At 40.7% G+C, this 15,041-nt stretch overlaps 2 protein-coding genes across 7 annotated transcripts in view; one reads left to right on the top strand and one right to left on the bottom strand.

Moving 5' to 3' along the window:
- The window catches only part of LOC107145002 (adhesion G protein-coupled receptor E2-like), a 452,375-nt gene that overhangs the window by 356,280 nt on the left and 81,054 nt on the right, over positions 1 to 15,041 (top strand). The gene's annotated exons all lie outside the window — the stretch shown is intronic.
- On the bottom strand, positions 4,673 to 5,602 carry LOC107145280 (olfactory receptor 19-like). Its single transcript, XM_015489160.1, has one exon. The coding sequence runs from the start codon at positions 5,600 to 5,602 to the stop codon at positions 4,673 to 4,675; it is 930 nt and encodes a 309-aa protein (XP_015344646.1).

The raw sequence follows: 15,041 nt of genomic DNA, 5'->3' as shown, positions 1-15,041 counted from the left end.
TGGCATTTATACACAATGGAGTATTACTCTGCATTAAAAAATGACAAAAACATAGAATTTGCAGGGAAATGGATGGCATTAGAGCAGATTATGCTAAGTGAAGCTAGCCAATCCCTAAAAAACAAATGCCAGATGTCTTCTTTGATATAAGGAGAGTAACTAAGAACAGAGTAGGGTCGAAGAGCATGAGAAGAAGATTAATATTAAACAGGGATGAGAGGTGGGAGGGAAAGGGAGAGAGAAGGGAAATTGCATGGAAATGGAAGGAGACCCTCAGAGTTATACAAAAGTACATACAAGAGGAAGTGAGGTGAAAGGGAAAAATAATACAAGGGGGACAAATGAATGTCAGTAGAGGGGGCAGAGAGAGAAGAGGGGAGGGTAGGGGAGGGGAGGGGGGATAGTAGAGGATAGGAAAGGCAGCAGAACACAACAGACACTAGTATGGCAATATGTAAATCAATGGATGTGTAACTGATGTAATTCTGCAATCTGTATATGGGGTAAAAATGGGAGCTCATAACCCACTTGAATCAAAGTGTGAAATATGATATATCAATAACTATGTAATGTTTTGAACAGCCAACAATAAAAAATTTAAAAAAAAAGAATTCACTTTACTGCATCCATTATTGCAGCGACCTATGCAGCATTAACAAAGGATATTAAGTAGGGGGCTACGGGAGATGGAGGAAAACACAGAAACAAAGAGAACGCAGAGACATTTCTAAGTAAAGCTGGGGCCAGGTGTGACACTACCCTGTGATGGAGGAACTAGTAAAATTATAGGTGCATTGTAAATTATTCAAGGCTTGTGAGTTACCAAGAGGCTTCTTTTTTTTTTTTTTAGTTGTAGATGGTGTGCACTAAAAGTTACAGAGCTAGAAACATTTTTGCAGCTATCCTACTGTTGCAATACAAGGAACATCCTGCTATTACCCTGCCACACCCAAGAAGCCCATTGTACTGGAACCCCTGATGCCTGTTAGCATCAGAGCCAAATGTCAAAGCTGTTCACATCCTCACTTTTGGGAAAGGAATTTTTCCCAGGCCTGGCTTTTGCCAACACTATAGGATCAGCTGATGACCAGAGGCTTGTTCACTCTCCACACATTATCTTTTTATTCTTTTTCCATTTTTTATTTCTCTCAGGATACTTTAAATTTCCTTTTATTTTCTTCACTGGTTGTTCAGGAGCGTATTCTTCAAGGACCCTGAATTTGTAAATTTCCAGAAATTCCTATTGTTTATTTTTAGTTTTCAATGGACCTTTTATTTTACTTAGTTATATGTGGTGCTGAGAATTGAACCCAGTGCCTCACATGGGCTAGGCAAGCACTCTACCGCTGAGCAGCAACCCTAGCCCCCAAGTGTGGAGAGCAGTGACAGTGATTGGAGACCAGTATCTGAAATTGGGGTCCCTGATGAATTCATGGCTGTGGCATCCTTGGTGCCTGGGAAAGTTTCTGAGCAAAGGTACAGATACCCAGTTGCTATGGTAATGCCCTTTATGGGGAAGCTCCATGCTAGAGTCTTATCAGCCGCACCTTGCTCTCGGGCCCACAGCTCCTGGCAATGAAAGAATTCTCTTGCTAAGAAAACTACAATGTTTCATCAGTTCTGCTGATACTGAACCTTTCATGAGAGCTACACAATGCTCCTAACATTGCACATTGCAACTGTAGAATGTAACTGAGGAGTAAGATGCATAATGTTGCTAACTCTGTAACTTTCATGATACAAGGAATAATGCTAGCATACTCTTTAATCTGATTAATGAGACATATATAATAAAGATTGCTGGCATAATTCTTTAGACCTGCTTCTCCATCAGAGACCAGCACTCCACCCAAACCCAGCTGTTAATTTCACAATCTGCATACATGAGTCTTATTTTTTCCAATCTCCAATCACCTCTCACAAGAACCTGCTAGTTTGGCTGCGCTGGTCATCGCACCCCAGAAATTCCTATTATTGAATTCTGGTTTCAAATTATTAGAGTTGGAAAGGACACCAGATAATATTTTCTTCTTCTTGAGTTTGCTAAGATTTGTCTTGTAGTGCAATATAAGGTCTCAGCTGGAGAATGTTCCATTGTGCTCAAGAAGAACTGGTATTGTTTTGCTGTTCTGTGGAATGGCCAATGAGTGTCGTGGTTGCATTGGGCCTAAAGTGGAACTTAAGTCTCATGATCTCATAACTTCTGTCTGGATGATCTGAACTTGGTGCATAAAAGCCCCCTATTTTCACCATTTGGCCATCTGCTGCTCCCTTCAGCTACTTTAATATTTGCTTTAAACATCTGGGTACTCAACTGTTGGGTGCATAGATATTATAATTGCTATAGCCTCTTCTAACACAGGACCCTTTCTGGTCATATAAAGTCCTTCTCCTGGTCTCCCTTTACAATTTTCACAATTGTACCTGAAAGTTTTCAAATTTATATTTAGCTGAAAACAAAAATATTAAAATATATGCTTATTCACTTTTGTTCCAGATGATGGTCAACACATGCACGTATTGTGTCAGGTCCAAGTCAGGATGTATTTATCTAATCAAGCATTTAATTAGTATATCATGGTGAAAACCTCTGGCTTCTTGCAGTATACCACATTGTCCTCCCTCTGCACAGTGGAGAAAGGGGACCAAGCAAGAGAGGAGGCACTAGAAGATGAAATTGGCAAGATTATGTTGCATGCGTGTATGAACACATCTCAATGAATACCATAGTTGTACAGAATTATAAGGCATAAATGTAAAAAAATAAAAGGGGGACAAGGAGTGTAGGGGAGGGGAATCAGGAGAGGGTAGTAACAGGGGAAGTATTGGGGATTGAAAGGGAGCATATTGTGTTATGAGTACGTATGACAATGTAGATGAACCCCACCATCAAGGATGATTAACTGCCACTAATGAAAACACCATTTCAAAAAGCATACGGTGCATGACTGTTGTCTATCAAGTAATATATTTGAGTCTAGCACTATTGGAATGAAATAAAAGTACATGCACATCACTAGTGAAAGAGTAAGACATGGCACAGGAGTGGGAATGGCAGGATAAAGAACAGATCCGGGTTTTGGAAAACTGTGCTACAGACACAGAGGCTCCAAAAGCTGAGGTTTGGACAGTGAAGGGGAGCACTAGGAGAGGGCCCATCAGTGAACTTTGCAGAATGTTCTACATGTTGTAGTTTGGGTATGAGGTGTCCCCTAAAAGCTCCTGTGTGGGGTACTCAGCGATAAAGAAAGTGGAGTGGGAGAGCTGTTACCTAAATCATCCATCCCAGTTTGAATGGACTGAGTGGGTGGTAGCTCTGGGCAGGTGGGCATTGGAGCATGTCCTGGAAGGATGCAGCCTTCCTGGGCACCTTCCTGGCTGCTCCCTCTCTGTCTGCTGGCTGGCATGAGATGAGCACTGATTCTCCACCAGGCATGTCTGCCATGATGATCTTTCTCACCTTGGGCCAGAGCCATGGACTCAATCTCTGGAACCAGGAGCCAAAACACTTTTCCTCCTCTAAATTGTTCTTGGGTATTTTGGTTACAGATATGCAGAGTTGACTAGTGCACATCACCACCCTCAGCCTCTAACCAGTAAGACCCCAAGTCTGAGAGAATCAGCCAAGGTTAGCAAAGCGTCCTCAGTTGACTCTTACCTGACAACAAACCTTGAAAGGAACTGGAGGCATGTGAAGAGATGGAAAAGACCAGAAGATAAGGAGTGATATTGGCCAAATCATGTTCTTACATTGTGTTCCGCTACAAACATGTGATGACAAATCCCATCACAATTTGCAACTGTAATGTTGCAAATAAAAAAATTTTTTACATGTGGGGGAAAAAAGGCCAGAAGATTTCCCAACATACACACCAATATGAACAAAACTAAAAGCATTATTTTAAAATCATTTATTTTGGGATAATGTTCGTGGTGGCAAAGGCTTGATACCATAACCAGTGCCAGCAGAATGGAGACAGTCAGAATAACCTGCTACATCTTCTAATTACCATTTGCTCTGATATTTAAAAGCAATGATCATGACGACCTGGTTGTTCATATTTATTTCAGATAGGGGTATCAATAAATGACCATGGTGGGATTGTAGGAAACCTGGAGATACAGTACATTATGTTTCAGCAGGACGACCACTGAGGCATGAATCCTCATTCCCAGAAGCACTCCTGGGCAGCAGACAAGCTCTGGTGCATGCCTTTCTCACATGGTCAACTGTAAAACCACCACTCAGTGGACCTCTACATATTAAGGAAGAGCAGTTAAGGTAGCAACACAGAAAGGAAAAGAAAAAGAATAGAAAATGGAAAAACTGTGATCTCAGATTTCCACCTTCATAAAATAAAGGAAACAGCCTCAGTGGGTTATATTCCACAGGACAGTGCAACTCAGCAGAATATCAGACTCATGGAAATCTGCAAATCTCTTCTGATCTGAGATGGAAAGAATTGAGAAGTTAGGACTGAAAAGGTAGAAAATGTTGGCAATCCAGAGAGAAAATGATACTTCCTAATGAGCTTCCTTAAATACTAACACAGTTGAGATTAAAAGAAACTCCAGGAAATTAACAGAAGGCACAAGGTCTACTTCGTGGTCTGGATAAAGAACCGCAGGGTCTGGTCCAGGGTCTCTGAGGCACAACTTGGAAATGTCTCCTCTACGGCTTCCCTCGGAAGAGTCTCCTCAGTGCTCCCGTGATGTCCTTGTTCCTCAGACTGTAGATGAAGGGGTTCAGCATGGGGGTGACCACGCTGTACATCACCGAGGCTCTTGCCGTGGATTGTGAGTTCTGGGTAATGGAAGAGCTGAGGTACACCCCCAGGAGTGTAGAGTAGAACAGGGAGACCACAGAGAGGTGAGACGCACAGGTGGAGAAGGCTTTGTACTTGCCCTGAGCTGACGAGATTGCACGGATGGAGGACACGATCTTGGAGTAGGAGTAAAGGACCCCAACCAGAGGACCACCTCCCAGCAAGACAGCTCCAAAATACATCACCATGTTAATGGAAAAGGTGTCAGAACAGGCAAGTAGGACCAGCTGGTTGAGTTCACATACAAAGTGTGGGATCTCCAGGTCTGTGCAGAAGGACAGCCTCAAGGCCATTAAGATGTCTATTAAGGAGTTCAGAGCAGTCAAGGCCCAGCAAGCCAGCACCAGCAATCCACAGAGCCGGCGGTTCATGATGACCATGTAGTGCAAGGGATGACAGATGGCCACATACCGGTCATAGGCCATCACAGCCAGGAGGAAGTTATCCAAAACCCCAAAGAATATAAAAAAGTATATCTGGATGATGCATCCATTATAGGTGATGACCTTGCTCTGGGTCTGGATGTTCACCAGCATCTTGGGGATGCTCGTTGTGGTGAAGCAGATGTCTGCAAAGGACAGGTTGATGAGGAAGAAGTACATGGGCGTGTGCAGGTGGGAGTCTGAGATAGTGGCCATGATGATGAGCAGGTTCCCCAGCACAGTGACCAGGTACATAAACAGAAACAGCCCAAAGAGGAAGGGTTGCAATGTGGGGTCCTCTGAAATTCCCAGAAGAAGAAATTTTGTAATGCGTGTGTCATTGCCTGGCTCCATTTATTTAATGTGACTAATAAAAAAAATACAGAGAAATCATTTGACACAATTAGGGAGTACTAACCTGAAGGAAGGGGATCTTTGAAGTGTACAATCAAGACTAACTGCTAAGCTTTGTTTATGATTCACTTCCTCTTTAGGGGATCCCCTGGCCACCTTCAATTTGGAGTTACTGTCTCACTGTCTTGGTCTTTCCCCAAGAGAACCTTCATTACAGATCACTAAAGACTGACTCTTTCTTGTATTTGAGGAATATAAGTTAATAATTTTGGTGATCCAAGCACCATGTAGGCAATGATAGATCACTCGCAACAAACTGAACATCCCTGCAATCCAGTGAGGGGGAAAATAATAGAAGGAAGTCAGAGCAAATATTCATAGGGGAAACAGTAATCCTTCCACATTCTGATGAAGGTCAGTACACTGAAGCTCCTAAGGAGCAAGGGCAGCAGGAGTGTCATTTCCTTCCGGGTGTTCAGACAAGATCAGCCCTTAGGTGACACAGCATGTAAGCCCTCCAGAAGGACAGGGAGGGGGCCACAGAGTCACCTGCAGACACGTGTGTCAGGCAGAATGGAGGATGGTCAGTGCAGAGGGCCTGAGGAAGGGGCTTGTTCCTGATGTTCAAGTTCAACCAGGAAGCCAGAGTGGCAGGAGGATCAGCAAGGGGGGGTGGGGGACGTGAGCTGGTGTCCCAGGGTGACAAGGCACAGATTCCCCCTTGAGGAGCCTCCTGGGCTTTCTGTGAATAGGTAGCACCTTGTTTATTTCTCTCAGTGGCCTTATGCTAGGGGTTGTGTGTTATGAGTCGCCTTCTGGAATACTCTCAGCTCAGGTCTCCTTTCTCTAAAAACCCTAAAGTCAAAAGCAAACACAGGTGCACACACACACACACACAACTTAAAAAATATGCTGCAGTCCACAGCCTTCTGGGCCCATGTCTGCCCTGTACTTCTCCCTTTAGTCACACTATTTAAAATGAAAGGATGACAGGGAAGACGTCAACAGCAAATTATTTTTCCTCAACAAAGGAAAAGACAGTCCTCAGAGCTCTCACTCTGCCACACACATTTACACGTGGGTTGCCATTTGGAAAGGTGATTTTGCACTCTGCATTCAAGGAAACAAAAAGAAATTCTGTTCAATTAAAACAAAGAGAGGAATCAAGTGGCTCTCAGGATAAAACCAGTCTATTAAACTCAGGTGTATCTGAAATTTTGTTAGAAAGAGCTTCTTGTTCCTGGCTGCATCTCAACTCCAGTTACATTCCAACCAGAACCATCAAACGTAATTGAAAATCAAACACACATTTATCAAAGGATAGACATAAGTCTACTTGGTGCCGACACACACGTGGAATGTCCATATTTTTTTAAAAAAAAAGGAAGAATAAATAAAAAATAATATACAAAACAACAACACAAATGGGTATTTTATATGAAAAATTAGAAAACCTGTGTTTCCTGCACCATTCAATGTTGGCTTGACTAACTGTGTTTACTTGTTAATTGACACAAATAACCATACATATAAAGCCTCCACTCCCTCTTCCACTGGGGCTGCCTTTGTCACCACTTTATTGTCAGCAAGGACCCTGCATTGCTGATCTCACTGTTCACTTCCTTTTCAACATGGTAAAAAAAATACATCAGTGAATTAACCAAGTAATTCAATAATCAACCACAGCAACCTCCCAGCTCTGGGCAAGGCTGGTTTGGCACTTGGCTGAACTTAGGCACACGCTCTTGGCTGCAGAAGCCTTTCTGCAGCACCCGCTGGGCTCTCAGGCTCACCTGGATGGGTTTCTGGAAGGAAGTCCAAGTTCCTCCCTGGACGGTTGACAACGGACACTGTAGTGGCACTGCCAGGCAAGACTGCAGGAAGGAGTCAAAGCTCAGATTCCAAAGCAGACATAGAGCTCTAAAGCAAGGAAGCCCACTCCACCCAGACCATGGCAGCACACATGCTGGGGGACAGGGGCAGGAAGATAAGCACTCCCTGTGTGTCTGCTCATGAGGCACACTTCCCTCTTGTTATTCCAACACTCAGACATCATTTCCCTGTGGGACTTTGCTCTGCACCAAAAGCAATTTATTTTTTGCCGATTCTCTGTTCCCAAGATGACTAATTAAGTGCCACGTGAATCAGTCATTATTACTTTTCTCCAAGAACTATTCTGCCTTCTATATATCAAACTTCCCACACCTTCCCCTAACCCTGACAAAGTTTTTTCCTAAGTCTAAGACTGAGAAACCTACTTCACCAGGTCCCTTGAGTCCCCATGAGCTTGAGCCCCATCTCCAGGAAATTGACTGTTCCTCTATTCAACCATGGATGAACTGTGATCTCTGAATACAAAATCAAGCTACTACAAGCCTTGGCTTCGTGAGACTTTTTCCACAACAACAAACAAACAAAAAATATGCTTATAACACAAGCTGAAAGTTGTCATGTGGTCATGTATTCATAAAAATTTTATAAAGAGAGAAATTTAGATCCTTTTATGCACATTGCCCTGAGATTAGCAGTGTGTAATAATTCCCTCATTTAGTTTTTATAAAAGCCCATTCTTGGTCTGTATTGTGAACCTTGTCCTACATTCAAACCCATGGGGTCTCAGAATGGTTAAGTGGTCTGCCCCATTGGGCCCAATGGGAGTTCCAATCTCCACACAGGAGGACTCAGAAATGTGCAGTCTGTAACAGAATGGAAACACCGTGAATGCTGTGTTCCATGTACCTGGAACATAGCAGGTGCTCAATAGACACTTGCTGAATGAATTATTCCACAGATCATTTGATAGAGCAAGTGGTTTGAGAGGTTAGTGGGAAATGCTGCTGAACACTGAGGAAGGTGGATGAGTGAGAATTCACTCTGATGGGAAAGAAGGCAGAAGGCTTACAAATGTGGGGCAAAGGGTTGGGGACAGCAAATAAAGGAGGTCTATAAATGCAGAGATAGGGAATGTGCCAGCAATGACAAGGGGTCCTGAGAGGGTGATTTCTCAGTTGTCCTTGCCATAGTGAGCCACCATATTGGGAGAGGCCCCAATGGCTACAGACCAAGGACAATTCCTGGTGCTGAAATTGAACCTTGTCCAATAACCAGTCAGGTAACAGGAGCTAGTTCTACCAAGGCAAAAAACAGAATTCTGCCAATTTCCTGCATGAGCCCAGAGGAGACTCCTGAGCTCCCACTGAGAACATAGCCTGACCAGTGGTTTGATTTGGCCAATGTGTGAGAAGCCCTGAGCAGACAAAGCTGTCATGTATACCTAAATTCATCTGGAATTGTACACTCGGGTTGATTCCATATCTTAGCTATTGTGAAAATCCTAAAACAAACATGGGAATGAAGATATCTCTTCAACATACTCATTTCCTTCCCACAGGATTTATCCTTTGTAGGAAAATTGCAGAATCAGATAGTTCTATCTTTAGATGTTTGAGGAAACTCCCTACTGTTCCCCACAATGATTGTATTAATATACATTCCACCAACAATATGCAAGAGTTCCTCTTTCACCCCATCCTCACCAGAATTTTTGTATATATTTGATAATAGTCACTCTGACTGGGATTAGATGGTTTCATTGCAGGTTTCTTTTAAATTATTTTCTTTAGTTGTCAATGGGCCTTTATTTTACTTATTTATATGTGGTTCTGAGATTCAGACCAGGACCTCACACATGCCAGAAGATAATACATGGGTGTTGCTTTAGGACGCTTACTATGTGGTGATTTCTTTTGCATCACTGCCAAGGCACGATGCACATTCTATCTCTCTAATTATTTAGGTCTTCTTTGTTATTTTTTTTAGAATTTTTTAAGAGAGAGAGAGAGAATTTTAATATTTATTTTTTAGTTTTCGGCAGACACAACATCTTTTGTTTGTATGTGGTGCTGAGGATCGAACCCGGGCCGCACGCATGCCAGGCAAGCACGCTACCGCTTGAGCCACATCCCCAGCCCTTCTTTGTTATTTTTAATGCATGCTGAATTGTACATATTTATGGTATGTGGTGTGCTATATTTATAAGCCTATAAATAAACATAATGTGTAATGATTTATTCGGGGTGATTAGCATTTTCATCATCTCAAACATTTATGATTTATTTGCATTGGAAATACTTGAAATTATATTTTTCAGCTTTTTTCAAATCCACCATAAATTACTGTTACCTTTAGTCGCCCTACTGTATTATAGAAGATGAGAGCCTTTTCTGCCTAACTGTATTTTTGCACCTAATCACACACTTCTTTCTATTCTCCCTCCCTCTTTCCATTCCCAAACTCTGGTAACCACTATTCTACTGTCAACTTCAATGAAGTCAATTTTCTTAGGTTCCACTTAGGAGTTAGAAGATATGGGACTTATTTCTGTTCCCAGTTTCTTTCACTTAACATAATCTATATGGATCTATTTATCCATGTTACTGCAAATGACAGGATTTCTTTCATTGTCAGGGCTCTGTAACTTTAAAATGTGTAAATATACCACATTTCATTATCCATTCATCTGTAAATGGGCACTCAGGTTGATTCCATATCTTAGCTATCGTGAAAATCCTGAAACAAACATGGGAATGCAGATATCTCTTCAATATACTCATTTCCTTTCCATGGGATTTATCCTAGGTAGGAGAATTGCAGGATCAGAGGACAGCAATGTCTTCTGCTTGTGAATCTAGAGGGTATTGAATGAGCCTGTAGGAGGGTAGGCAAAGCAATGAAATAAATCCTCTAGTTTGAGGTCAGGGCTCTGCAGAAAGGACATGGGGGAGACTCCTTATGTTTAGGAGAATGAGACTCAAGGGACAGCATTGATAGAATAAAAATAATCTTCAGATAAAGAAACAGATGGCAGGAATGGGAAAACATGGCTGTGGGAAGGGAGTGAGCCAGCAGATCTCACCTAGTCAGAATATTCCATCTCTGAGAGTGTTAGAGGACCCCTAAACAACAGATCTCTGCAGAAATCACCAAAACTGGCACCCCGAGTGGAGCTGCGGGCCTCAGTGTTGGAGTAGGACACCATGCGTTGGAGCAGGATCCAAAGCCCAAAGTTCTAGCCCACGCAAGACTTGGAGAGCGCCTTAGCAGAATCACCTATCAACACATTTGGAGATCACCAAGACTTCGCTCCGTTCCCATGCAAGAATTGCAGAATCAGATAGTTCTATATTTAGATGTTTGAGGAAACTCCCTGCTGTTCCCCACAATAGTTGCATTAATTTACATTCCACTAACAATGTAGGAGAGTTCCTCTTTCTCCCCTTCCTCACGAGAATTTTTGTATATGTTTGATAATAGTCACTCTGACTGGGGTTAGATGGTTTCCATTGCAGGTATTTTTTTTAAGAGAGAGAGAAAAAGAGAGAGAGAGAGAGAGAGAGAATTTTTAATATTTATTTTTCAGTTTGAGGCAGATACAACATCTTTATTTTATTTTTTTTGTGTGTGTGGCAGGCATTTTTTTCATTTTTTTTTTAGTTGTCAATGAGCCTTTATTTTATTTATTTATATGTGGTGCTGAGATTCAGACCCAGGACATCCCACATACCGGGCAAGCCTCTACCATTGAGCCACAATCCCAACCCTCCATTGAAGTTTTTATTGGAATCTCAATTATAATTAGTGATGGCAAACATTTTTTAATTTATAAGTCCCATTTCTTTCATCTCCAGATAGATATCCAGTGTTCCCAGCACCATTTTTTGTAAATATAATTCTTTCTCCCATGTATGTTAACAACTTTGTTGAAGTTAGTTGAATTTAAATTTATGAATTTATGTCTCAGCTCTCTATTCTGTTCATTGGTCTGTGCCCATGCCAGTACTGTTTTATTACTATTGCTTTGTAGTATGTTTTGAAGACAAATATTGCTCTTTCTTCACCCTTATGCTTCTTGCTTAGGGTTGTTTTCATTGTTTGGATCTTTAGTGCTTCCTCAACATCTTTAAGATTGCTTTCTTTACTTTCGTGAAGAATATCACTGGTATTTTGATAGGAATTGCATTGAATCTATGGATTGTTTTGTGTAGATTGAACATTTTAACAATATTAATAATGCCAATCCATGAACATGGGCTATCTTTCCCTGTGTGTGTCTTCATCAATTTCTTTCTCCAATGTTTTCTACTTATTGTAGAAATCTCCTAACTCCTTGGTTTATTTTATTTTATTTTTATTATTGTGTGTTTTTAAAGAGCTGTTTGTAAATGAGATTGTTTTCTCGATTTCTATTTCAGCTAGTTGATTGTTGTGTATAAATGTTGCTGATTTCTGTTGTTGACTTTGTATCGTTTGGGTTTCCTGGATTTATCAGTTCTCATTGTTTCCCAGTGACATCTTTCAGTTTTTCAAACTAAAAGATCGTGAAGCTTGGATAGCAAGTACCAAAACATAGTTTTCTAAGGGGAATAACTTCTGGTGTTCTCTAACACAGTAAGTTCATTTTAGTTTTACAACTAAATCTCATTATGTGTCTCATAAAGAACTAGGAAGAGAGGAGTTTGCAGGCTCCACACAAAAGGAAATAGCACATGTTTAAGGTGATGGAAAGGCTGATAATGCTGATTGTATTATTGCACACTGTGCACAATATCAAATTATCATGATATCCCATGAGTATGTATAATTATGTGACAACTATAGTGTTAAAAATCAGGTCACCTCAAATGGGACAACCTGACATTCTCCTGTCCAGTTTGGATGCCCTTATTATTGGAACTTCCAGAACTCTGATGAAGAACAATGGTGAGAGTGAACACCCTCACCTTCTTCCACATCTTACAGGAAAAGCTTTCAACTTTTCCCCATTCACTAAGCTGTCGGCTGCAGGTTCATCATATGTAGCCTTTATGTGTTGAGCTATATTCATCCTATGCCTATTTTGTTGAGAGTGTTTTTCATCATGAAGGAAGGTTAAATTTTATCAAGTGCTCCTTCTGTATCTTTTGAGATGATCATATGGTTTTTATCCTTCATTCAATTGATGTGATGTGTCATATTTATTTATTTGTGTTTGTAGGATCATCATGTGAGAAAAAATGTGGGATATTACTCCTATTTGATCATGGTGTATAATATTTTTTGATACACAGTACTCATTTTTTTGGAAAAGATACTAGATATGATTTCAATCTGCTTGAATTTTCTAGGTCTTGTCTTGTGGCCCAACACATTATCTCTCCTGGGGAGTGTGCTGGAGAACAAAATGTATTCTCTTGCCAATGGTGAAAATGTTCTGTATCTGTCTAATGGGTCCATTTACTCAAATGTGTGAAGTCTAGTGTTTTCCTAACTTTCTGTGCGGATTATGCAAAAGTGGTATATTAGAGTCCCTTACTATTGTGGCATGATCTCTGTCATTTCTGGATTCTATAAAAGCTTGATCTCATGAAAGTGAAAAGCAGAAGGGGGGTTACTACAGGCTAGAAAGATAAGGGAGATTAACAGATGGAGGAGACTAGTCAATAGATAAAAGATTACAGATAGTAGGAAAAAATTCTCATGTTCTATTGCACAGTGGGGTGACTATCATTAGCAATAGTATGTTGTATGTTTCAATATGGCTGGTGGTGAGGACTGAATGCTCTCAGCACAAATGATAACTATTCAAGGCGTCAGATGTGCTAATTATTCAAATTTGCTCATTATACCTTATATGCAAGTCTACTCCAGAAATACATACAATACTCCATAAATATGTACAATAATTATGTGTCAATTAAAAATACCACTCCTCCATATTTATCCAAAAGAACTAAAATCAGCATATACCAATACAAATTTGTATAGCAGAACAATGCAGAATAACCAAGGTATGAAATCAGCTCAGGTGCCCATGAATAGACCACATGACAAAGAAAATGTGTTATATATACACAATGGAAATTTGCTCAGCCATAAAGAAGGATGCAATGAGGGCATTTTCTGGTGAATGGACAGAAGTGGAGGACATCAAGCTAAGTGAAATAAGTCCTCCAGTGTCAGAAAGTCAGAGGTCAAATGATCTCTCTCATATGCAGAGATAGATTAAAATAAGAAATGTTTTAAAAGGTGGGGGATTCCCATGAAAAACAGAAGGGAGGTCTGTAGAGCAGATTAAGGGATCAAGGGGGAAGGAGAAGAGATGAGAAAGAGAAGGAACTGTAGAATGAAATTGACCAAACTTTGCTATGGGCATGTACACCACAGTGAATCCCACTTCTATACATACTTATAATGCTCCAGTTTTTAAAAACAATAAACTATTAGAAGGAAGACCAATAGATTAGAAGGGAGTCTGGGGTAGGAGAGGAAGGAAAATGGAAATACTGGGGATTAAAATGGATCTGATTATACAATATGCATAAATGAATGTCTAAATTACCCCCATGATGTATTACTCTCATGAACTAATCAAAGCATGATTTTTAATAATCAGTATTCTATAAAAATACTACCACTTTATCTTATGTAATTGTTTTTAATAATGGGAAAACAAGAGAGAATGTAACAAATTTAAATTTGTTAAATTCAGGGCTGGGGATGTGGCTCAAGCGGTAGCCGCTCGCCTGGCATGCGTGCGGCCCAGGTTCGATCCTCAGCACCACATACAAACAAAGATGTTGTGTCTGCCGAAAACTAAAAAATAAATATTAAAATTCTCACTCTCCCTCTCATTCTGTCTTTTAAAAAAAATTTGTTAAATTCAGAAAGGTTGGACTCTAATTTAGAAATGCCATAATAAATAAATGCATTTTCATCAAAAAAGGCCCCTTACTATTCTTTTATAACAATCTGTTTCTCCCTTTACATCCTGAAATACTTCCTTTACATATTTAGGTGATCTACTGTTGGGGCTATGTGTTTATATATTTTTTTCTCTCATGGAATCAAACCCTTTATCATTATTTAATGACCTGCTTTGTGTTATTTAAAGTTTTTTTCACCAGCTTTAATGGATCCTGTGGGAAGGGCACTTTTTTCCAACCCTCTAAGGAGACAAAATTGATTGGAAATTTCACAATCATTTCTTGTCCCCAGATTCCTAGCAGATATATATTGCCTAGAGATTACAACATCAGAAGAAAAATTAAAACTAGACAAAATGCTCTGAGAATTCAGACTTTGGAATTCAGGACACACTGTTCATCCTGATGTCGTCCATCCACCAATCCAAGGAAGAAGGAAAATCTCTTCTGCCTCAGGAACATGACTGTGTTCCATCCCCTGATGGTGAGGGCACAGCGGCTGCCTGCACCCCACACCTGCCTGCAGGACAAGATCACAAGCTCATCTGCCCAGGACCACGGTAGAGAGAGCAGGCAGCAGAGTGAGGTCTCTGCAGATGAAATCAGAGGACTGACAGGCAGCTCCTCTCAGGGCATCACCTGGGGCCAGGAAACAGGAAAGTTCATTGTGTCAGAAATTTTCAGGTGCCTAACCTGAA

This window comes from Marmota marmota, unplaced genomic scaffold, assembly GCF_001458135.2.
Source record: "Marmota marmota marmota unplaced genomic scaffold, marMar, whole genome shotgun sequence".
NCBI lineage: Eukaryota > Metazoa > Chordata > Mammalia > Rodentia > Sciuridae > Marmota > Marmota marmota.
Note: the sequence above shows the minus strand (reverse complement) of the source record. Positions and strands in the feature narration are given on the sequence as shown.